This window comes from Scomber scombrus, chromosome 10 (assembly GCF_963691925.1).
Source record: "Scomber scombrus chromosome 10, fScoSco1.1, whole genome shotgun sequence".
Taxonomy (NCBI): domain Eukaryota; kingdom Metazoa; phylum Chordata; class Actinopteri; order Scombriformes; family Scombridae; genus Scomber; species Scomber scombrus.
The window spans coordinates 7,067,843-7,092,307 of record NC_084979.1 but is presented as its reverse complement, the minus strand read 5'-3'; the positions used below and the strand labels follow the sequence as shown (position 1 = coordinate 7,092,307).

The following is a 24,465-nucleotide window of genomic DNA, read 5'->3' as shown; positions in this document are numbered from 1 at the left end:
GGATAGCCTATTAAGTTTTATGTTCAGTGACTAATGTTAGTATATAATGTGTGCACAAGACTGTCACCTTTCCAGACTTTAGGGGCTCTGTAAATTAACATATTTGACCAATTGTATATGAATGTAATATCTAGGAGACAGAGTTGGTCTGTGTATTGACGGTTAGATTGGGAAACAGGGTGGGAAGCATCATACACCCACAATGACATGTCAAAAGTAACTGATGATTGACGAATAATAATAATTTTGTCCTGCAGCAACAAGTTTACAAGCTCTATAAATATAACAATGTGAACTCTTCAAAGTGTTGTTCTGTACGTTAAGACTATAACATATGTGAGTGCAAAAGTGTGCAATGATACAGATATACACAATGTCTTTCACACACTCAGTGATTCTTTCATCCAACCAAAGTACAGAAACAAAAACACACATTTTTGATTTAATTTATTAAGGTGACAATTTCTATATTACACATCTTTCATGTACATCAGAAATTAAACAGGGAAAAGAAAATATAGTGTTACCATAAACCTCTTATTAAAACCTTTCTTTTACAAAAGAAAATTTGTTATTGACACCATTTACAACTTGTTTTCATATACAGGAGTCGCACATGGAGGATTCTGGAGACCAAAAACAAAAAAAATGAACAGAGTGGTGAGTTATGATATTTTAGGCCTACATATTTGTTTAACTACTATGTCCCTGGGAGTTAAATATGTGATCAAATATTACAACACTCTGCATCAGGGGTAACAATCTGAGGCAAAGATGTAAAATAGGCAACATTACCAATCGACTTTTCATCATGATACATTCGTTAAATCTCAATTTTTCTATGCTAACTTCATCTCAGTGGTTGTTATTCCTGCTGAAGCTCTGACTAGCCAGGTGTCATCAGCTCAAGACTTCAAGCTTCTCCACACTGGCACAATTTCTTCAGTAAGACTTCTCAAACTCCTCTTGGTCTGGTTACTTTTCCACAGCAGGGTCAAGAAGGTCAGAATGATTTATTTGGCCATAAAGCTTACATGATCAATCATCTCTCTTGGTGTCAAGCTGCTAAACACCTGCTTGACACCTGAGGGTGGAAAATAAGGCAAACACCAAAGAACACCACACCATGCATGTGGAAACAAAGAGGCTAAACTGGGACAACCAATATTGGATGTGCCACAGTGTGGAGGGAAATTTAAAAGAAAAAAAAAAGAAAGTGCTGTGTTTCATCAGACCAACACCTGAATCCAATATCTCTCAGTAACCAAACCTGTCTTTTCAGTGTGTCATTGGCCAATATACAAGGACACTCGAAAAAATGAGCCACCACACCACCTGGTGCTTTCATTCACTCCAAATAATTGAGATTAATCATCTTCTTAAACTCTGTTACTGTTGATCAGATGTAGTGTAATGTCAGTCAAACCAAACCAAGCTAGTGTTTGCAGTTATAGTGTTACTGTAAGAGTGTTTCTGTGTACGACTCAAACTGGATTCCACATTGATTAAAGCATCTGGATTTTTCATAGTGACTTACTGATCACAACAGAAATTCCATTCATATATATTAGTTTAATTCATTTTCCCCATTTACTTTGTGGTTTGCAATAGGGCAAGAACGGAGTTAAAATAGGTATAAAATATTAAGCATACAACCATGTCCATTGTTTTGTCACTCATCATAAAATGCTTCATGTGCATGTGGAGCTACACGGATCTTCTTTAAGATTTATTGCAAACTACACATTTCAGAAGCCATTCCGGATTTTCCAAAACTGAAAAGAAATTGATTTGGTTTGACTTGCATTTTGGTATTTTTTCCACTTTTGTGTCACTTAGATAAAAATACATCTTGAGTACTGAACACAAACATCATTTTAAAATACTCACTTCATTCCATGATGGATTTCTATCGGGGAAAATCCACTAGACCGCCCGATGAATTAAAAGGTGGGGGGTGCAAAATAATATGATATAAGATTGAGATGAATAACTTAGAAGATTCTCCCAGAATACTCGTAAGTCCCATCCTGCATCACAGCGTACAAACTCTGAACCCTATAAAACTAGGGTCAATTTAATTTCTGTTGAAGTCTTCCAAGTTTACCACCACTATAAATATTGGAGGCTACAACACATTTTCACAATCATTAAGCGGTTCACAGATCAAATACTATAGAGTTTCTCACTCTTCACTTATATTGAGCATGTCTCCCAAATATCTTTGAAGCACCAAGATTGCCTGCAGTTAAGCGTTAATTTGGAACACTCCTTTTCATAACATACTGTCGATCCACTAATTCCAAGCTATCATCTTATATTGTCATGTGTTACTGTTTGCTTTAAAAACAACCTTTAGTCATGAGGAGAGATGCAGACAAAAGTGTGAGGAATTTAAGGACATGATGGGAAATGACAGTAATTGTGGATGAAGCTGAAAGGAAGCACAACTCATTCTAATGCAACAAACAATCTTAGCGCGAGAAAGTTGACTTTTGGTGAAACTTAAACCCTGTTTTAACCCTCTCGATCCTGCCTGATGCTTTAATGTAGAGCAACTTAATAAGATGGAATCAGATAATCAAAGACACCTTGATAAGACATGACTGTTGGAACCCGTGACCCTTCTGGTTACACCAACTCTAAGGCCACCCTGTTACTCGCCATTAGAAAATCACACGTATGGGGAAGAAAAGCTACCGCAGTCCCGTTATTCAGATGTCATAAAGGGTGAGGTTACAGGATCCCATGCATAATGTGCCGCACATTCTGAGAAAAAAACAGGAGCAGCTTCTGTATTTTGGTTTCAAAAGAATACTAAAATTTCAGGTACCATTCAGGAACTGAGAGGCCTGCTGCGAGCATGGTGTGCAGGGTAGACGACGGCTCCCTTGCGACAACATGCGGGCGACAGTCTCGTACCCGCACCCATAAAAAGTACTGTTACAGGTGCATGCATGCATGAGCACAAACACATGAAACACCCGCCTATTCTGAAGAGGCTCCCTGATTTGAACACTGGTGGTGTTTAATTCCTTCAGACTCCTGCACCCACTGTTTCATCTCCTCCTGGTTTCTCTCACTCCTGCCCGAAACCTTCCGTCTCCTCGATGGCAAACATCAGCTTCTCCTTCAGCTGCTCGTAACTCTTGTAGGGGGGCAAGTCCAGTCTGTTGAAGCTGTGAAAATCAAAAGATAAATCAGCTTGACATTGGACTTCTCTGGTATTTTTTTCTAGGTAGTAAATCTTTTACAAGCAGCTAAATATTAGCATCAAACAAGACTAAGATTTGACCTATGAAGAACTGCTTTCTCTTATACATATACATACTTGTTGTGCTATAAGGACTTTCACAACAGTATGTCACCACTTTAACAACTAATCTTGCAAACAAAACTTCAGCTTAAAGATTAAAATACTTCAGCTTCCAACAATAAACTGCAACTAACAGAGTTGCTTTGACTTCAGGGGTTTGAATCCCACTGATTGAATCTACTACAGGTTCTACTTTGCATGAACTCACCACGTATGACTTCTGGGAAGCCAGTTTTCCTTTCCCACCTTCTCAATACAGAATTTCTGTGGACCGTTGCTTCCTATAAAGTGACAGACAAGTACAAGTGTGTAGAAGCTGGAATCATCATGGTTAATTTAATACATCGTCATCAGTAAGAAGTTAAACCACTGGAGGTCACCAAAGACAAGATTTTCAGGGGGTGTTGAGATCAACATAAAATGGTCACAGTATATTGCTGTAATATTACCCATGAGGTCAGTGAAGCCTCCTACAGGCAGGCGACAGGTACCAGTGACAAACTGCAGCAGCCTCATCCTCTTCTCGTTGTCCATCTCCTTTATGAACTGTGGGACAGAGTAGTGAGCTGGTTAACACACAACATAAACTATTCATCAAATCCAACTTATTAAGAGTAAGACCAACAGCATCATCCTAAATACTGGACTACGAGTGCCACAAACAGAAGACATTCACTTTTTTATGAGGGAAGACTTCTAGCTACTGCTACTACTCGTAGCTTTTATAGAGCTTGCTTTAACTGGCAGGAAGAAGCAGAGCTATGTGACCTTTCAATATGCTGGGACAATTTTCTTCTCATGAATGTGGTCACGGTGTACAGATTGCATTTACACCTGATGAGAACCTGACCATCTCCAAATGCGGTTTGGAGTGCATATACACAAGTGTTAACATGCATTTTCTTATATCCATATACTGTATCCAGATACAGATCGCATGTTAAGGTGTAAATGGGGTTCTAGGGCATAAGGTAGGGTACAAAATCACCAATTAGTACTACCACTCACCAATTGACCAACTTACTTTTTAAATCGCAGTGATTTCAAAACATATACCTACCCAAAAAGAATGGATTAATATATTATACTGATAATAATGATTCTAACAATATATGAGCATAATATATTAAGGCCCAGAACATAGCATGTTTATTTAAACTTTATCATTAAACCTGTATTCTTCCCATTTACTGAGTGTGTCCATAAATCACAGTGGAAAAGTCTCACTTAAAAGACATCACTACTGCTGGTGTACACTGACCTGCCAGAACCAGATGATCTGTTTGCTGCTGCGAGCGTAGTGTCTGTAGATGGTGTTTCTTTGCCAATCTGTAAGGTCGATCTCCTGCATACCGCACAGCATCACCTGTACAACACACACACACACACACATCATTAATATTGAAAAGAGTCATTCTTTTTTATTTTACAGCTCATCTTCCTGAACTGGAAATTCTATCCAGTGGCCATGTCCATCCATACCTCCAGCTCTTTAGCATCAAAGTACTGAAGGTACTGTTGTGGGAGGACCTCGTTAAAGCCTTCGAAGAAAGCCTGTGTCTGCTCTTCCACGCCTCTGGACAGCCTCCACTCTGCTACCAGCCTGCGGGGTAGAAAAAGTGCTTTGATTGAATTCCACCTGACACAGAATCTGCAATGTGAATTATTAATTAAGAAAGCTGAATGGCAATAACTGAATCTTATCTAGTGAAACCCCACCTGATGTACTCCTCCTTGTTCTCCTCAGTGACTTGGATGTCTCCTCCTTCTGGTTTCAGCTCGTGGGTGGTGATTTCCCCCAAGATTTCTTTGTCGACAGAGAAGAACATCTCCAGCTCACACTCCTCGATGTTGTTATCCCTAAAGAGCAGCGCAGACAGTTACAGCACAACTGTTACAACAGGCAGTGTGACACAATCTACCTGCCACACTTTTCACTTTTTTTCCCCCATTTGCTGTCACTGAGTAGAATCAGCTCCTAGTTTCATCTGAAAATATACTACTGACAAGCTACAAGCAACCAAACTATAAGGACGATGATATTGTGGTATTTTCTTGAGCTCTACATTCTACTAATAAGGAGAACTTGACTCAGTATTGGCATCTTGTTTTCTTGAGTTCATATTCAACTTGTTTTATTTATTTATGAATAGATTTTTTAACCTCTAATCCTTTTATGCATCACAGTGGACTATTTAGTGTACTAAAACTGCTGACTCGTCTCATCCAGCTTTCCATATATGCCAATAGCAGCGCTTAGGGAAGCAACCCAGTGAGTCAACATGCCACTTTCAGGAACTGTTTCTCAGGGTTTTTCCCAAGGAAACCGGTTAGCAAAGATGTTACGATATCACCAACTATATGAAAAACTAATTCACAGTCAACAGAGTGCGTGACTATCAAATATGAGTTGTTTTCCTGTACTTTCAAAGAAAAGTGTAAAAAAAAAAAACGAAGGGCACCTCAAGCTGAAACAGACAGATCCTTAAGAATCTTGTCTTAGAACATTGAGTTACTAGATGCTGGTCTCTACTTTTTCTGTTTGATATAGTCTTTTTCCACTGATGTTAAATTTACATGCATTACATCAAGTGTGATAATTTCTTCAAATGTTAGACGAGGTGGTCTTTATTCAGTTGAGCTGACCTGCACTCACTTTGATTTGCTGCTGGAAACCCCTTCATCTCTTCATCTGCAATTCATGAGCCCTGACATTTTTAACAAATAGCTTTGTTGTTGCAAAGTGTGAACCATTTTGCAGACTTGACTCAAACTCAGAGGCTTTAACCTTCACCCGAATTTGCATTTTGTGACTCATCTCCGCACTGCGGTAAAGTGAGACATCAGCAAATCAAGCTGAGTTGCTACACATATAACACCTTATAAAGTAGTCAAGATTGTCTGATACTTGATAATCTTTCAATCCTTATATAGTATACAAGATTATTCGAACAACTCACTTGATCCACATGAGGGAGTTGTAGAATTCCGGGTCAATCGACTCCAAGTCTTTGAGGGCCAGTGGCTTGTTTAGGATGCGCTTGTAAAAGGGCAGTGAGAAACCCGTGTCGATGAACTTTCCATGGAAAAGAGCCTGAGGGGTGGAAAATCTTTTATAAGCTGCTGTTGTGGAAAATTACTCCTACAGCAATCTTTCTTTGCCATACTAATGAAAATAAGTTCCCAAGTATGACAAAATGACAAACCATGGCGATGAAGCGTCCGATGAACTTAAAATACTTGAGGTGGTCGGGGTTGATGTAGGAGGCGGGGTTGATCTGGAGACAGTAGTTATCTTTGCCGGCGTATTCAAACAGACAGTACATGGGGTTCAACACCTCATGGGACAACAGGAAGAACCACTCCCTGTAAGAGAGGAGATGACAAAAATGAGAAAAGGTGGAAGAAATGGGGCTTAGCACTGCATTACACTTAAAATAAATGCCAATATAAATACATACATATTTATATAAGGTATAAGCCAACAGTCTAGGTCAGCCTCTTGCCTCAATATCTCAAACAATTCATTTAAAGGGAACTTGAGCTGTAGGAGTTGTGGTAAACAGAAATATTTCCAATGAATTTAGTAGCAAAACCTCAAAATCACTGGCAAGACTGCTCACAACATGTCCAAATCCTTTTGAATAGTGAGTAAAGGGACAAAGCAATAAACACAACACTAGATATTTAAATCCTAGGAGAGCGCACATTCAGAGCCATTGATTTTTCATTTTGGGACTTGCCTCGCAACGCCTCCATAGTCGAGGCCTTCTTCTCCGGGGAAAATGATCCACAGTCTCCTTCGTAGATCCTGTGCGTTGAAGCTCATGATCTAAATCAGAAACGGTGATTGGCTGTGATTAGTGTAATTACTGTATTACACAACACTAAGCGCATTGGTGGATAATAAAGTCAGTTCACCCAATGATCATTAAATACTGTGATCAAATTTTATCTGCACTTATTCTGCATTATCGTGATACAACATTTTTTTAGTTATGTTCAAGTTTAGAGTCAAGCTTTAAAATATTGCATTAATGGTAAGTATGGTGAGGCACCATTTGTTGGTTTTATTTAAGAGGTAATAATACTAATGTTAAATTCCATTGGAGAAGTATACTAAATTAGACAACGCTCAACACTTAGAGGTGGAGTAAGTGAGGCACATTTTCTGAGTGTAGAAGCACACGTTCCACGAGGTGAGTGAGCTCTGTGTCACTGTCTGTCCAGGACGGGTCACTTTACCTGCTGGAAGGAGTCTTCAAACAGTGTTTTTCTGGAAACGGTGATCTTGATGTGTTGAGGCATCGCCAGTTGCTGGAAAAACAAACAGAGGAAACATCAGAAACAGTTAGCGATCAAATGTGCTTTCAGTTGTGACATGACAACACCTGACAGATTATGACTCATTCCTCACCTTCCAACAAGAATGAACCATTTACTTCTACTTATCAATATTAACTATTACTATTCATATTTATAATACTGTCTACAATGCTTATAACTGATCTATAGTGTTATATTCATTCATTATTTAAACCAAACTCATACATCTGTGTATACTGGTTATATTTTCCATAGTGTATTTACATTTATACTACTGTCTATGTTGTTTATATCTAATCTATAGTGTGTACATTAATACATTAGTGTGTATTCCTATCATACCTGGAGCTGTTATTAGTGTTCACACTATAACGTATTCATATCACTCTGTTCATTCTCTTAATACTGTTCACACTGTATATATCTTAGCATATTTACACCTACCTGCGCCGTTTATTCTATTTATATAAAATACATATGTACGTCACACTGCACTGCACTTTACTGCTTTTTTTTTTTTTTTGCACTTCTGATTAGATTAAACTGCACTTCTACTCTATGTAATGATAATAGAGTTTAATCTTATTTAAAATGGAATTACCACTGAAGGGACAGTTGTTACACATACTGTATGGAAGACACACAGCATCATATGAATAATCAGAATGTATACAAAGTATATGAGAATACTTTAGACTAAACTAAAGACTTTAGGCCTCTTTCTACTGTGTGCATTCTGTCTGATGAAAGTTAACTGTCATGAGAAAACTGTGATGAAATATTTAGCTGTCAATCAAAACGCTGTTCATTGATCCTGAACACAAAGACCGATTCAGAGTGCTGGCAACCAGACAGCCTCCATCAAAATTCATGACAGTGTCACAAACCTAACACTGCACAGTGTGTAGGTTTTAATGTCATCAATACTTAAGGAATCCTTTACATAGGAGTGTCTAAGCAGCAATCCTGTCAATCTGTGCACTGTTGTGACTCATACCTGGCACCAGAATCTGAAGTACTGTACTTTGGCTTTGAAGTCTCGAACATAGGTGATCTGAGGCCCGTTTTCACTGTGAGGAAACAGAAGGAGAGATGGGACTTTTATAAACACATTCTTATCTCAAAGTATATTAAATGCAAATGAATATTATTCTATAAGGTTACTCAGTCATTAAGTTACCACTCCCATCACTTCATATTGTCACTAGCCCTGTTCACTAAACCGGTTTTTCCACTACTGGAACAAGACCAAAGTAAGGGTGTAAGTATTCTCGAGTGACGCTGCAAAGTTATTATTATCATGAGGTGTTACATCTGAAGGAAAAGACAAGACTGATGGAAAGCAAAAGAAACTAGATGACCCTTTAGTCCGACTGGAAAAAGAAGTGACAGCCTCTAAAAATAGTGACACAGTGAGTCATATTGCTAGATATTTGCTGGAAATGGAACTACCAGATAAAAAAAAAAAAAAAGAATTAAAAAAAACATTAAAAAGACATTTTCAAATACGAGATAAATTAAGAAATTATAAGTCTTTGGAGAAAATGTTTTTGTCTTAATACCAGCTTTGTGGATTCATTGTAATGTGTTGATTCAAAACATTGTGGCACAAACAATGTGGTATTATCTGGATGGAAACACCCATTACTAATTTGTTTTTGGCATGAAGAAACACTGGGTAGACTAAACCAAAAACTTGTCTCCATGCAACATGTAATCAAAAGGAGCCACTTGTACACGTGTTTGACTCTTCTTTTGTTCCCTATCAACCCCTTCACCTGAACAAGAACATTTCCCCATTACACACTCATTCACGGTTATAATTACCAATCAATGATAACGCATAGTAATAACCATAATAATGAATAATTCCAATTATTGTGTCACACATTGTTGCAATTTAAATTGTTTTTATTGATGTATCCAATTCCCCTGAACCTGCTTCATCTGCTACGACCCATTAGTGATTTCCTCATTTCACCGAATGCCGTTTAAAATCAGGAAACATATCATGCATCGTCTACATTTGGTAAATTATCCATTTAAAAATAATTTTCAGAATAGAATCCAACGCAGAGTTCACTGAAGTCGTTCCAAGCTCTACAACATTCTGGAAACTGGAACGGTTCAGTATGGAGTACGGTGAAACGATCAGGTTTTTCTACCTCTTAAAACACAGTGTTATTATTCCAGTGTTGGGCACAGACATACACTGCTTCTGCATTAGGTGTGTCTGTTGAGTATGTTTAATTTAGTAGCTAGCTTATGTCTAAACTTATAGATTTTTCTAAATTCTACGAGTGAATAAAATCAGGTCACAGATTACTTGATGCCCCTTTAAGTAACACAATAATACTGTTATATGACTCTCAAAAGTGTCAATATTGTGAGGAATTAAATAAGTAGTATGGCGGAGGACGTACAGTGATGATTTTCCAGTGCGAGGATCAATGTAGGTAGTGGTTCTCCTGTTGTGGTCGACGAAGTAAGGAATACCATCTACAGTGAACCTCATTTCCCAGCCCTCTGGAAGTGGCTTCTCATTCAACAACCTAAAAAGAGATTAGAAAAGAGATTAGATCAACATTTATACTCATAGTATAATTTCATCTGATGTGCATGTTGTCTGAAATGATGGCAGTAGAATATGCAAAGACACAAAAACTAACCCCTGTGTTCGTGGGTCCTCCCACTGCGTTGCCCGTGTAGGGTGATGTACAAAATAAACTCTGCCATTAGAGTCTGTTCTCTTCTCTGAAAAAACAACAAAAGGTATCACTCAATTAAGTGTATCATCTCAGTGGTAGTGATATATGAGTTTAACAGAATAATACTCAACAATGCAAATGAATCCCACGGATACATCAGAATATACCACCATATATCAACAGAGGCTAACAGCTAACGGGCTACTGAAAGAGATCAAGGTCTAGTATCCACCAATAAGTCCCAGTAGAAGATAATCCAATTGTGTTTAACAGATTAATTCACAGATCCATGAACGACAGTATATCTGAAATGCTGGTCAAAATCTGAGATATGAAGTGACAGTGAATGTTTTACTGTAACTGTGATGTCTCAAGAGTCTTTGTATTTTAATTGAAAAGCTTTAAACGTCTTACCCCATCCATGTGGAAGAGGCCCGAGAGGATCAAACTCCTTATTCTGAGTGGCTGAGACCTGCTCTTGTGCCTACACAGCGGAGAAGGAGAATCATTAATGTGACAGTGTTTTTATTTGTGATTTGAGTCCACACTGAAGCATCACATAACATTACAAAGAGGAAGTCTCACCCCGAATATGAACCTCTGGTTGAACTGCTGCATGGCTCCCTGCAGCTGGCTGCGCTGGTGCTGCCACTGCTCATAGTTACGGACCGTCTCCATCGTGGGACGCTGCCACGTTGTGGTCCGCTTCACGTGGTCAACAAAGTAGACCCGTCCCATCTGGTCCACACGGCGTTCCCAGCTAAAAACGAAAGGGGACGACGGCAGAGAGTGGGGGGAAAGAAAGAGAGTGATTACAGATAGACTAGCTAAAGACTAAAAGCATCTTAAAATCATGAGTTATCACTTAAGCCAATTCATTAAAAAAATTAATCTACAATGAAAAAGAACAATATTTTGTACACAACTTGGCAAGACTGTATCTGATAATGTCAATAAAGTTTTTTTTAAAGGCAGAAAAAGAGGACAGTTAAGTAGGACAAGCAGGATTAATAATACACTGCTATGTTGGACACGATCCATTGGGTCCACATTACCCTGCCCATGTTCAAACGTAGGAATGGGAAAAGATTGGGTAAGTATATGCGTCACAGCTCAGGTATTAAGTAAATCATCAATGTGGAAGATGGAGGGGGGTGTTGTTTGCGTGTTGCTTTCAGAAAAGAGAGAAACATGCACAGGCTTCATTGGTGTGACTTTTATAGTCAACATAGTCTGCAGGGTTTATAACTCACTTCTATGCACAACTTGAAGATACAAACAGAAATAAGGAACATTGATTAACTACAATCAGTTTAGGTTCATCTCCATATTTAGACAAACACAGTTTAGTGTTACAACCAGGAATTTATGACTATACATTATGATTATAGGCAATAGGAGAGTTTAGTTGTCAACTAAATGCATCTATTTTAAGGTAGTTCAAAGTAACCTGTAGAGTTTTACTATAAACAAATAACTGTGTTTAAATTCACTAATGGATCATATCTTTGAGGCCAGACAAATGTGCATTTCTTTCTTCATAACCTTTTGTAAAGCTGATCTTTTGAATATATTGAAACTTAATGAAAAGCATATATTCTATACTGATGTCTTCTATCCTGCCTTTCTACTGCCACATGACGGGTATTAACTGTAGCATTGAACTGTCACCCACGTGTACATGTACACACGCAAATGACTGATCAAATACAATGCTGTCTTTCTGCCAGTGTCTTAACCAATTGATTCTAATGATAATGATGATGATGATGATGATGATGATGATGTGTTTGTTTGAAAATGTCTAAGTTGGCAGATACAGGTAATTAACAAAACATGTCAACAGCATTAATCATATCTTATGCTGAATCCAGTCACCATATGAATAAAGATGAAAAGACTGTCTCGTTCCATCTACAAATAGGTTAGATTCCTATGAACCTTAAAGAAAAACATTATCTGTGTCTGAGAAAAGCAAGATCAAGCAGGAAGGACTTTTTACCCAGCGGGCAGCGGTTCAGGGCGTTCCCACGTTGTTCTCTTTTCCACGTGATCCACAAAATACAACCTGCCGTTCTGGTCTACCCTCTGCTCCCACCTAGATAAAGCAACAATAATAAAATTGAAGATGTTAAGTAATGGTGCTCGACTCTGACTCATGTAAGTTATATATAGGTTTAAAAACAGCCGCGACAACATGAGTCATCCTACTACAAAAGCGACAAACAGCCGGTGGATGTCACAATGATAACACAACAATAGGTATTTAAGGAATTACACAGTCTAGATGAAACCAAAGAGAGAAACAGCAAGTGAAGGATGGTGATGATAACAGAGTGTTAGTCTCAACTGCAACAAAGATGTAAAATGTAATATATGACAAACTAAAAGATTGAATCAATGTTAAGACACAGTTTCATGTTCCAATGATATGCTGTAAGTCTCAAAAAGCATTTCTCATGTCACCGCCTGAACAACATCTTCTGATTATAATGAAGGTTTGTGGTGAGATCTAAACCAAACCAACCTGCAATCCTACTCCAGTGTTGTTGTCGTCACACTCGCACTTCATTGTGTTGTCGATGTGCACACACATGAGCAGATGGATTCAGGAGTGAATAAATGTTTGTTTAACTGTGCATGCCACGTTCCCTGTCAGCCAGAATTTCAATACACTCTACTTTTTGCTCAAAGACGACCCAATTCCTTTCACGAGCTAATCCTCCATTTCTTCTTTCTGGGACTTTCTGAGGTTGAAACAAGTTGCCTGTACTCTATCTCTGTTCGGTGTCTTTGTCTCAAACTATCATAGAAAGAAGCTAAAAATAAAAATCAGCTGTTTGCCTGAGGAGCTATTATACTATAATGGTTCAGAATGACATTGGAAATCAGATAATACTTGCTACTCTTCCACGTTGATGCCACAATAAGCAATTGGAAACATTTTTGCCCCCCTTAATTAAAACCTTCCTGCTACAAAGACAATAAAACAAAGCTAACCCAGGAGGCAGCGGTCCAGAGGCGACTGCAGGGACCCTGGGAGTGGCAGCAGGCGTGACGCTGCTGGTGGGCTGTCTGGTCGCCGCGGGTGCAGAGCTGGCGGCTGATGCGGAGTCCCTGTCCGAGCCTGCAGAAGGACTGGCGTCTGGGGCCGACGAGGCTCCTGAGTGCACGGGTGTGTCGGAACCCGACTGAACGTCACTGGCATCAGCTGGTCCAGAGCCGTTGCTGGAAGATGCTGGAGGGAAAGAACCAGAATTCAGTGAGAGTTGAAAGATTTAGTCATGCTGGCAAAGCTCGTCATGTCAATATGACTCACATTTAAGTAAACTGGTTATACAATAATGTTGTTCGCAGTGAGGCCCTTATTTAGCTTTAGGGTAAATGTTTGACATTGATTGGATTGTAACAGAGAACACAGGTGGTTTTGGAAGAAGAGCACCTGACCTTTGTTTCCCTTAGACCGGATATTTAGTTGAATAGTGTCTAGAATAGACTGAAAGTAAATGTCTGACCTGGTGAAGAGGTGGGTCTGCGTGGGGTTGGAGGAGGAGGTCTGGAGGGCCTGGGTGGCCGAAGGGGCCGCGAGCTGCCTGATGACACTGAGGGAGAGCCGGTGCTTTTCGCTGACCTCTGGCCGCTAGGAGAAGGCCGGTGCTCCACGCCGTCCACAGCTGGAGAGCTGTCTCTACTCCGCCTGTGAATTGGGATGGTGGAAGAAGATAAATGAAGTGTGTGGGGAGAAAAAGCTGAAACTAGACGTGTGACGCTGGTGAAGTTCAGTCAAAGAAGGAACAGGTGTTGTACCTGATAGAATAATCCCCATTAGGTTGCGATTTCCCATTTGCTGTAGATGAAGCAAAAACAGACAACATCAAGCAACTAAAGAATTACAAACGTTTGCATATGCCTGCAGGGTATAGCAGAGACTGAACTACAATTACATCCCTAAAAAAATTGCACATGGCTCTCATTGTAGCATTTGGCTAACATTCAAGGTTCACTTTTATAATCTGTCAGTACAATCAAAAATGGAGAAGCAGCTTTGATAGTCTGTGCATGGCTCATTGTAAAAGGTACAAAGTCTCTCGGTAAGATCACGTTTACCATTGTGATGCTAAATGTGTTTTGTACTGTAACTTTGTGTGGAAGCTTAACAGAATGGCGAGGCTGTGTTAAGTGTTCTTGAGTGAAAACGGTATAAACTGGCAGAAAATGAGCTTCTCAGTTAAAAAGAAGCTTCAGTATATTTGCAGAACAGATCTTTTATGTTTACTCACAGGTTAAACTGTCTAAATAGAGACAACCAGTCAAAAATGCATGAAATAGAGTTTTTTTTAACCTGACCACTGCAATAACATAACTGGATTAACTACATTTTTTTTACAGTGAAAATTACAAATGCAAACTTGAAAATGTTCAAAGAAGCATGCTTGCTTTTAAAAAGTAAACTGTTCTTCTCGTGGCACTTTAGGTGAGCCCTGACTCACTGTGATGGTCGGCTTCGGCCAAGGCGAACATCTCGGGGTCGACGGTCATGCCGTCCAAGCAGACGGACAGGTCTCCTACCACATCTGACTGGTCTCTGTCACACAGCTGTAAGTTCTGCACCACCTCAGAGACTATATGAAGACCACAAAAAGATGGTTAAATATAACAAATGCTATTAATGATGCTTAGGCAAAGTCAAAAAGTCAAAAGTTGCTATTTTTGCCTATAAAGTCACTTCTTGGCAACTTGAGGAAGTCTTTAGACATTATAGTTTAAATTACAGGAAATTGTGTAAATTAGAGGAAAGAGACAAAACAGTTAACTCTGCCGTTCAGGTTGAATGTTGCTCAGATAATTACGGGCTCATTCGTAACAAAGACAAAATACATACCACTAATCTAACTTTAAACGTGTGTATTTCCCTGCTCTGACATGGAACATCGATCTCTTGATTGTTCTTCACGTGTGATTTGTACGCAGACTCATTACCATTAAAACTAAAAACTAAAATAAATGACCAGGAAAGGAGACTGAATAGAGTCTTTAAGAGACACAAACTCAAGTGCAACAGCCTAAAAATCTACAGTAAAAAAGGAAAAGTGGAAAAAGCAGTCGCCTCCTTCAAAAATGTTTCTCTTTTGTGTTTGCTTGATTTTTAATATAGTCCTGAACAACCTCAAACGGTTTCATTCAAATAAATAAATGTTACATTTTAAGCTGTTACATTTAGTTTGACTGCAGCAACACAGCTGTATCAACTAGTATAACACCAGGGGGCCACTCAGATGCTTACATTTCATCAACAACAAGACCACCAACATGATTTAACACACCAACTCATGTACTGTTTAGCATCCAAAATGTCAAAGAGAAAATATATAACGTGTCACCACTTTCCAGACAGCTTATATAAAATAATAATGATGTTGGATGACATGTGTTTTCCACTAAAACTGTGAAAAACAACACTGATTTGATACTAGACAGTTTCATAAAGCAGAGAGTTCACACGTTCAAGTACTGATCTACATACTGATAAACACCATTTCCTGATGAACAATCTAACACAAATCTGTTTTGGGGGGGGGGGGGGGGGGGGGCAGAGAGAATACACTCACTTTTCATATCATTAGACTTGAGCGTGTCGCTGACGTCCAGCGTGGCCATGCCCAGCAGCACGTCTGACTTCAGGGTCTGGTGGCTCCACACGCGAAACACCAGCTTGCTGAATGGAGTCACGATCCTGTTGGGAAAAAAAACAGAATTCAATTCAATGCATCGATGCTTTTGGATGAAAGAGAGAGCGTTGGCCTTGCATTTAGTCCACAGAGGATCTGCTTTCAGAAAGCCCTCCAGGGACTCACTTGTCAGGTCTTCACCGACATTTTATTAAATCACAGTATCGAGTTCAGCAGCCTCTCTCTTATTTCAGGATATCTGATAATCTTTACTCAACCGCAATTTACAAAATGTGGAGAAAAAAACAACAATAACAAACAAATGCTTATAATACAGACAAAGTGAATATGATTTTCAAATGTATTGATCCTCTTGGTGCTGGGCTGCTGTTTGGGGGTTATGTTCATAAATCATATAGTGCAGGTAAAAATTGAAAGCTGATGGTAGTTTGAAATCCATCAGCCACTGTGTGTGTGTGTGTGTGTGTGTGTGTGTGTGTGTGTGTGTGTGTGTGTGTGTGTGTGTGTGTGTGTGTGTGTGTGTGTGTGTGTGTGTGTGTTGCAGTAAAAAGTAGCCAACAGACAATCAAGTTCAGAAGCTATTCGGGGACAACGAGTGTCCATGACCATCACTATGACAGTCGTTTAGCTAGCACCCTCGGCGCCTGCAGGAAAAGACATTTGTGGACGCATGGGCTCAGCTCTCGTTACATCCTATAGTAAACACCTGTTACATAATAACTCTGCCCTCCTGGGCCAAAGAGAAACTAGAGAAGAATTCTATATTAAGAAGGTCACTGTGCACACCAGAAGATCCTGGCGAGGCTAAAATAAAAGAAGACATCTAATGTGTCAATGTGTTGGACTGCGGGGGAGTCAGGCGCCCTTAAAATGTACAGTATATGTTTAGAAACAGGATTCCTGTAAATTAACCAGACACTCTCTCTCTCTCACCACTTTGAGACTTGTATGTGCCAACCACAGGACGACAGCTTATTGTTTCTTAAAAACACAAATGCACTCATTATCCCGAGCTCAGAGCTTCATTTCCTGAAAACCAAGTCCTGCTGACTCATTCAGAAAGAAACACATCTGCAGCAAGACGTCTTGATAAAGATCATATGCTCCACCAGCAATTTTGCACAATTATAGGGAATTCTATTTTCATGCACGTAACAGAAACTCCAAATGATCTGAGCAGATTTCTGAAGAAGCAGTGTGGAATGTGTAATGTCAAATAACTACAGTCAGCGGTCGTTTTTCACGAGTGAATCACTTAAACTGCTGGAAATGTTGACTATCGGTTTATTACACCATCGACAGAGTTGAACAAGTGTTTTGCATGTTTAGCAAATTTGTGTTGAACTGCTTTTCACCCAGCAGCATAGCACAGGTAGTGACCACTGTATGCCGTATGGTTTTCTTTGTAAGCTTCTCTGCAAATCTGAGCAACAGCAATGTTAATTCCGATTTATTACCACATGTTTTACACCTATTTTTAGAAATGATGGCCAATAGGCCTCATTTCAATAAAATTATACCTCGTTTTGATTTAACACCTGTTGATCTGTGGACAACAGGAGGGTTAAATTCTTACAGGTAGAACTTTTACTTCAATCTGTACACACATAAAATCTGAGCTTGAGTCAAACCTGAGAAAAGAATCTTTTGCAAATAAGAGTTTTGTTGTTGTTTTTTCCGAATTGGCAAACTGGAATACCAGACTGTTGACATATCACACATCAGGGTGAGAGATCATTTGTTTAAGATGTCTATCAAAGCTGAGTAAATTGACTGTTAAGCCCCTTTCACACATGAACTGCAACCCTGAAGTTATCTGGATATCACCCTGAGGAGCTGCATGTGAGAATGGACCGGACATTAAACGGACTTCCCCCGCCAGCTCCCTATCACAAAGTCTGTGTAATGTCCAACTGTTGCAGATGTTTTCTGTGAACATTAAAACACTGGTAGTCGCCTTGTCGTCCCATGTGGCAAATCCCACCATGCAGGCAGCACAATAAGACCTAACATTTGCATTTACAATCCTCTGGATACGGGTCTGTTTGAAGTAAAATCGTTTTTTAATGAGTAGCAACAGAACCGTTTAAGTTCTGATTATCAAAGATATCATCAAACTTCATTATGGGTGCGGTGACTCACACAGTGAGCGGCTGCTTCCATTTGGGGCTGTGGGTGTTGTTGCACTTCTCTGTTTTCTTGGATTTGCCGTCGACTGTCACTTCCACATAAGGACTGGGACCAAACCAGTTCTTCTTGTTCTCTTTTAGTTTTGCTGATAGCACTGAAACAGGAAGATGGGGGAGAAGAGGCAGAGCAGCATTGTTACCATGGTGCCAAAAGGAAAAAGTCAAAGAAAAATAATTCAAGAATACGGACACACTGTGTATAAACTGTAGTATACATATTTCAATGAAAATCTGAGCCAGAGAGGAGAAACATGATTGCAGTGGAATCAGGGTTTTGCAACTTCAAATTAAAAGCAGAGCAAAGTTCTATTTGGCTGGAGAAGCAGTGTGGTTAATAAAGTTTGAGTTCACGAGAGGAAAAAAAAGCTTTTTTTCTCACAGCAGACATTTTGACTGGTCAAAGTAGGGAAACCACAGCTCATTTCTATTCAAGTGTCCCAGTAACTACGTTTAAATGCACAACATTTTTGCCCTTATTCGGAAAAAGACAATATTCCTACTAAGCTGGGCTGCTGCCTGATATTTACAAGTAATACTCCTATGACTGATATGATAAATGTATCGTTCCAGGCACATCCAGTACCTAGGTTGTCCCATGATGTTTACTACACTGTTGCATCATATTGAGTCGCCACCGTTAGTCCGTGGCTACATGTCAAGATAATAACCAGTCCTCTCCGTCCCCGTTGTGGACAACCTTTGTTTTTCCATCCCACTTTTAACAGCCCTCCTCTCATTCCTCTCCTCCGTCTGACCTCCTGCTCCAGCGTGTGTCTGTCTTTTTGACTGTGCAGTGGTGCCTTACACAGCCAGCCCATCACGCATCTCTATCCATGTCCAAAGAATGCTCCTAAAGCTCAAATAATATCGTCATTTTCCACGTGTGTCAATGGGAAAAGCTACATTCAGAATAAGGCATAATCTAAATGGAATATGCTGTTTACATGAATTGCATCGAAATGTAGAATATTGTCAATAATCGGAATAAGAGTGGAATAATAGTGCACATGTCACCGTAGTCAAGGTGACAGAAGAAGAAAAATGCCTGAAAACGTGTGAAATACAAATAATTTAATATATTTGTACTTGAACCTCTGTTGAAGAAGATTTGATGAAGATTAGGACACTTACCAATGATTTGTAGCTGCGCCTTCATAGGGTAACCATTGGAAGTGCCCGCCTTGGCGACTTCACTGTCCATGACATAGGGCTGGGATGAAGGCCTGCAGCACACACAGCACATCATTAGGGCAGTGTCACATAGGCACACAGATGACGTCATCTGGATCAAATATATTTAGTCGGCTATATGAAAGAGACTTGCATAGATTCCACTGTAAACTTTTAGCAGCTTAAAAAAAACATAGTACAAACCTATCTCAATGACTATGTTTCTCCAATAACCCTCTTCAAAGCTTGTTACTGCTTACAGTAAATAGATAAACATCATACTTGCTTTAAGCACAATGAGATTTACTCCTAATACCATCTGTTTTCCATTAAGTATTAAAAACAACATTCAGAAGCAATACTTAGTGCATTATAATGCACTGTCAGTCATAATTAAATGCTGACAATGCAGAGTATGATAATGCAAATCATTAAAATAAGTATCTCCTCATGTTGCTAAAATGACCAACATACAATTATGGTCTGATTGCTGCCTCTAATTTACCTCATGTGATCTCTGGCCTGTTTTCATGTCATTTGACTATGCTCATAAAACTCTGTTCGCAGTCACAGGAAAAAATAAATAAAATTGGTTTCCCCTTGAAGCGTAAACCAACTTTAAACCATAAAATAAAGCTATCTTTCACTCGTTTTTTCACAGTACAAGAAAAACAAGAAAGACAGTAATTATCCAGTCTAAACCAGGTCAAACACAGCTCAGTGAGCTGCCACAATACCCCCGTGTAGCCCTCAGCTACATGAAATATTACCAATACAAGCCTTGTGCTTTTTCCATTAGGAGGTTAAATGCAGTTATTGTAAATAGCTTTGGAAAAAAAAAAGTGCCAAATGAGCATAATGTAATGGAATAACTCCTATCTGGAGCATATAGCATTTAGAAGTTGTCTCTCCTTCCGGAAATCGCTCCTCAACAACACCAAACAACATAACAGCAGTGCATTTGCATTAGGAACAGCAATAAGAAAACAAGAGAGTAAGCTCACACAACATGCAACAGTTACTCAAACAAGCTTAGCACACGGTCACCTGTCAGCATGCTGTGTGAAAGGCACACAAGTTACACCATCACCAAAATGTAATAAATAGAGACAAAGGTCAGACCTGCACTCTGAAATGCTGCTTGTATCCACCATCAGTCTACTGTCTCCAGCCCTGCATACAAACCTGTGCGATGGCCAAAAACAACCTTGTAAGGTGTGCTGACCAAATCATTTGGCAACACAGCTTATTATGATGGCTGCTCTGCTTATTCATAGCTCACTGCTGAGGGTATAACCCGTGTTGAAATTGGTATTTTCCTCCTTTCTGTTAGATTGTTTCCTGTCCATCTTTAGAAACATCAGCATAGACTGGCAGCTCTAAAGAAGTCTTAAGAGACTGGCAGCAACACTTGATGTTTTCAAAACACACTGGCAAAAGCATTCATTGGTTTTATGGAACTACATGCAGGTCAAATCATGTATAATCTTGCTGACAGAAAAAAAAGGCACCACTGTCAATCATAAGGAAAGAAGAGAGGGAAACGCTCGCAAAATATCCAAAATCAAGTCCTGTGATCTTTACTAAAATCTGATTTGTTACCTCGACGCATCATTAAATAATGCATGCTCCTCCGTCTTGTCCAGTATGCAGATAGTAGAGCAGAATAAAGTGAGGAGCTCCTGTGTAAACTTTCACTTTGGCTACTGCTCTGGTCTCTGTCAATAATTAATTGCAACTGCTGACTTCGCAGGCCTGCACCGAGGCTGACGTAGTTCCGTAGATGAGGGCCTTCGCTGAATATTAAACTCTACGATGACCTGCCTTAATTTGGGGTTTTTTGGATTTTTTTAACTGGCTAAAATAACATCTTCCACAGAACTGTAAAATTGCGTTTGGTTGGTCTGTGAGGCATTTAAAATTGAATTTGAGTTCAAATTGCTCAATTTGCTTGCCTACAGATGGCTGATGGTCTCCGGTGTTGTGCGCATGAACGGCTCACTTGGAGAGATATGAACTAAAGCTCTCTGAAAATCAGTAAAACCTCTAAAGACAGCTAATAGTTTCATCAGCTATGAGATGAACTTGTATTTTTCTATGCTGTGAATTACCTTGGCCTGGTTAACTCCCAGAGATTAACTGTTAATACCGTGACTGAGAGTAAGACACAATAGAGCGTGCCACCAAAACATATTTCCATGATGACCAAAATGGATAAGATTGTAAGGGACAAACCCAATAGTCCTAATCTGTGTCCACAGATTTGAATTGTGAAATATTGTCTTTTTTTTTCTTTCTTTTTTTTTTACACATTCAGCATCCAAAATATGAACCCTAAAAGCTGCCACCATCTAGGTAATTAATTAATGCATTGTTTTTGGTAGTTCACACCAATAGCATACATGTCATGAGTTACACTGAAAGTATGCTCTGATTGAAACTAGGCCCTCGAATCAACATCAAACATGACATGTGTCACTGATGCCGGAAGATCATGTTAGAGATATTGTGATAGATTATTTTTAGTCACAACATTTCCCGTAAAAAAAAAAACCCAAGTGTACCAACATAAACACAAACAGCCAGCCTCTCTGTTCAGTCATCAGATGCCTAAAAATACGATACCGCCTGTAAGGAGGACAACAACAAACATGAGGGCGCAAACTGGAAGAAAAACAACAACAACAACCGCGTCAAGTTGCTGATGACTAATAACTGAACAAAAAATATCATTGTCTCTTTCCCTCTTTGCTTGTCTCTTTCTCCCACGTAGCTGTCATTATCTATGGATGCAAAACTATGCAGAGAGAACAGCTGCTGTTAAGACACACCGGAGGGGGAGAACACCGTGTGTGCCATACTCTCAATAACTCACTTTGACAGCAGTTCGCTTCATTGTGAATTGTAACGAAGAGCACGACAACACTAAACTAGCAGATATTAAAGTGACTTAGACGCGTTGTTGTCTTCATATGAGAACACAGTTAAGGAGAAACAACACTAACTACTCATATTCCTGTTTGTATTCATTAACGTCATCTCTGTCTGATGTGCTGAGATAACAAGCGTTGCTAAAGATTACATAATTTAATCCAACTAGCATTGGATAACGAGCTAACGCTAACTTATTTAGCAGGACAGTGAGGAACACTTGGTCCTGTATGTCTGCTTAAATACACTGACGCTCAACAGTATGTATATTGACAGTGTCGCCGTGGTCACAGGACTTGCTGAGTACGTGTTGAATGTCAGCTGGCCACCGGCTCTGACAGCCCCGCTGCCATCCCAGCCCCGGCTAACTGCTAGCCTGCTAGCTCGGGTCACATCATCATGGCAGGCTGGAAATCCCAAAAGTCCAGCGGCTGTGAAAAAAATGAGAAAATATCACCCGCGAGAGAGCTAGTAAACAGTTTCTATCACTTACCCGGCACCGAAAGGAGGCTGTGAAACCAAGTTGGTAACGCCGCAGTGAAGTCCCAGCCCTCGGCGTACAGGATGTTTGGGTTTCGGGTCGGGGTTTCACTTCAAGGAAGAAGAAACTTCCACCATCTTCGTAAGCGCAGGTCACGTGACCGAAACAAGGTGGGGCATACGTTACTCCCCCTGTGCGGTGATTGGACCAGAGCCGGATCGGGATACACCAATGGACTTCCAGTAAACATGGGCTGCATTTATTATAATTCATTATTTATTATAATACATGATTTACAATCCATTTAAAAAAAACTTTATTAACAACACAGTTAAACAACAACACATTAAAATACAAATAACATCACAGGGAGTTTTGGGGAAAACGAAATAAATTGATTAAAAAATATACAAGCAGGAATAAATAATAATTATAATTCAAAGATAGGCTACATAACACAGAAAATAAGAGAGAAAAATAAATAAACATTAAAAACAAAAAGCTTGTTGGTTTTTGTATTTTTAGACCCCCTGCAGACATAATCATAAACTTTCTGAAGTTCAAAACAAGATTTTATTTGGAAGAAACTGAGCAGGTCTGGCTTGTGAATATGATGTTTGCCAAATAGACAACAATTTATCAAGCTATCGATGCATTTAGGGACCCTACAATCTTGTATTGTAAAACCATGAATTGGCTAATATTTTATGGAACCGGTGTTAAAAAAAAATGCAATCTACAAGGATCAGGGAAGTCAAATGCACCACAGCAATGCGCCTATGCATTTTGTACATTTATGGTTGAAGCATACACCCCCGTGATCTTTTAAAGCGCAGAGATACATTCTTGCCCACTTAAAAACTACAAAAAAAATGTATAGTCGGGTTATAAAACTGTTTTGCCTATTTCACTGTTCCAGCAGCCATTTGATGCCATTAGCAGGCCGCACGTAAAATCACCACCATATATCAACCTGGTGCATCAAATCAACTGTTATAATCTACTTTTAATGGCATTATTCATTCCTGCTGTTTTCTGCTGCTTTTAGATTTTGCCACTACCCAGCAGATGGCATTGTTGTACTTCACAACCAAATAACCCAAATTGGCTGCTTTAAATCAATTAACATTTTCTCTGTAATCGGGGTACTAATTAAATAACTATAAAATAATTCAATAATATCGATAGACTTTTTTTTCTCTGTGTTTTCTAGCCTATCCAATATTAAAACAGATACGGGAACAGCTGTGTTTTGCTAATAGATAGATTTTGGAAAATATATCTGCAGTGTGAAAGGTGAATAAAGCAGAGACAATATTTTATTAGTCATTCTCACTGTGTTTCTAAAACTGAACAAAGTACTGGTGAGAGTACATGCGTTTAATATATTTTATACACTGTTGTAGCAAAAACAATGTCATAAAATCAAATAGAAATTGTTCAATCACAATGCAATAGAACTGTAAAATAGTCCCTAAACTTCGATTTGGTTCCCCAAGGGGTCCTTGAGGGGTTTCCAGCAAAAAGATGAATACTTTATTTTCTGTATAATTCCATGTATAAGTAACACAGTGACAGAATGTATGACTATTGGTGTCATGGGTTTCATACACTTTCTGTAATAAAACATCTAGAAGCAAAGATCTCATCAGAT

The 24,465-nt window shown here is 39.2% G+C and overlaps 1 protein-coding gene across 2 annotated transcripts; it reads right to left on the bottom strand.

Moving 5' to 3' along the window:
* Positions 1 to 440: 440 nt before the first annotated feature.
* itchb (itchy E3 ubiquitin protein ligase b) lies at positions 441 to 22,959 on the bottom strand. 2 transcript variants are annotated; one of them, XM_062428039.1, is made up of 24 exons: positions 22,824 to 22,959; positions 19,361 to 19,452; positions 18,183 to 18,324; positions 15,960 to 16,084; positions 14,841 to 14,972; positions 14,158 to 14,197; positions 13,866 to 14,047; positions 13,351 to 13,588; positions 12,353 to 12,448; positions 10,936 to 11,110; positions 10,765 to 10,834; positions 10,312 to 10,396; positions 10,066 to 10,194; positions 8,640 to 8,712; positions 7,562 to 7,633; positions 7,056 to 7,148; positions 6,523 to 6,678; positions 6,277 to 6,410; positions 5,036 to 5,176; positions 4,799 to 4,919; positions 4,578 to 4,682; positions 3,766 to 3,862; positions 3,525 to 3,597; positions 441 to 3,179 (listed from the first exon to the last, which is right to left on the bottom strand). In XM_062428039.1, exons 2-24 carry the CDS (start codon positions 19,428 to 19,430, stop codon positions 3,080 to 3,082), a joined length of 2,649 nt encoding a protein of 882 aa, XP_062284023.1. In that variant the 5' UTR covers positions 19,431 to 19,452; positions 22,824 to 22,959; the 3' UTR covers positions 441 to 3,079. The 2 variants fall into 2 exon arrangements, with proteins under 2 accessions (XP_062284023.1, XP_062284024.1); XM_062428040.1 differs by lacking the exon at positions 22,824 to 22,959 and adding an exon at positions 21,002 to 21,063.
* Between the last annotated feature and the right edge of the window lie 1,506 nt (positions 22,960 to 24,465).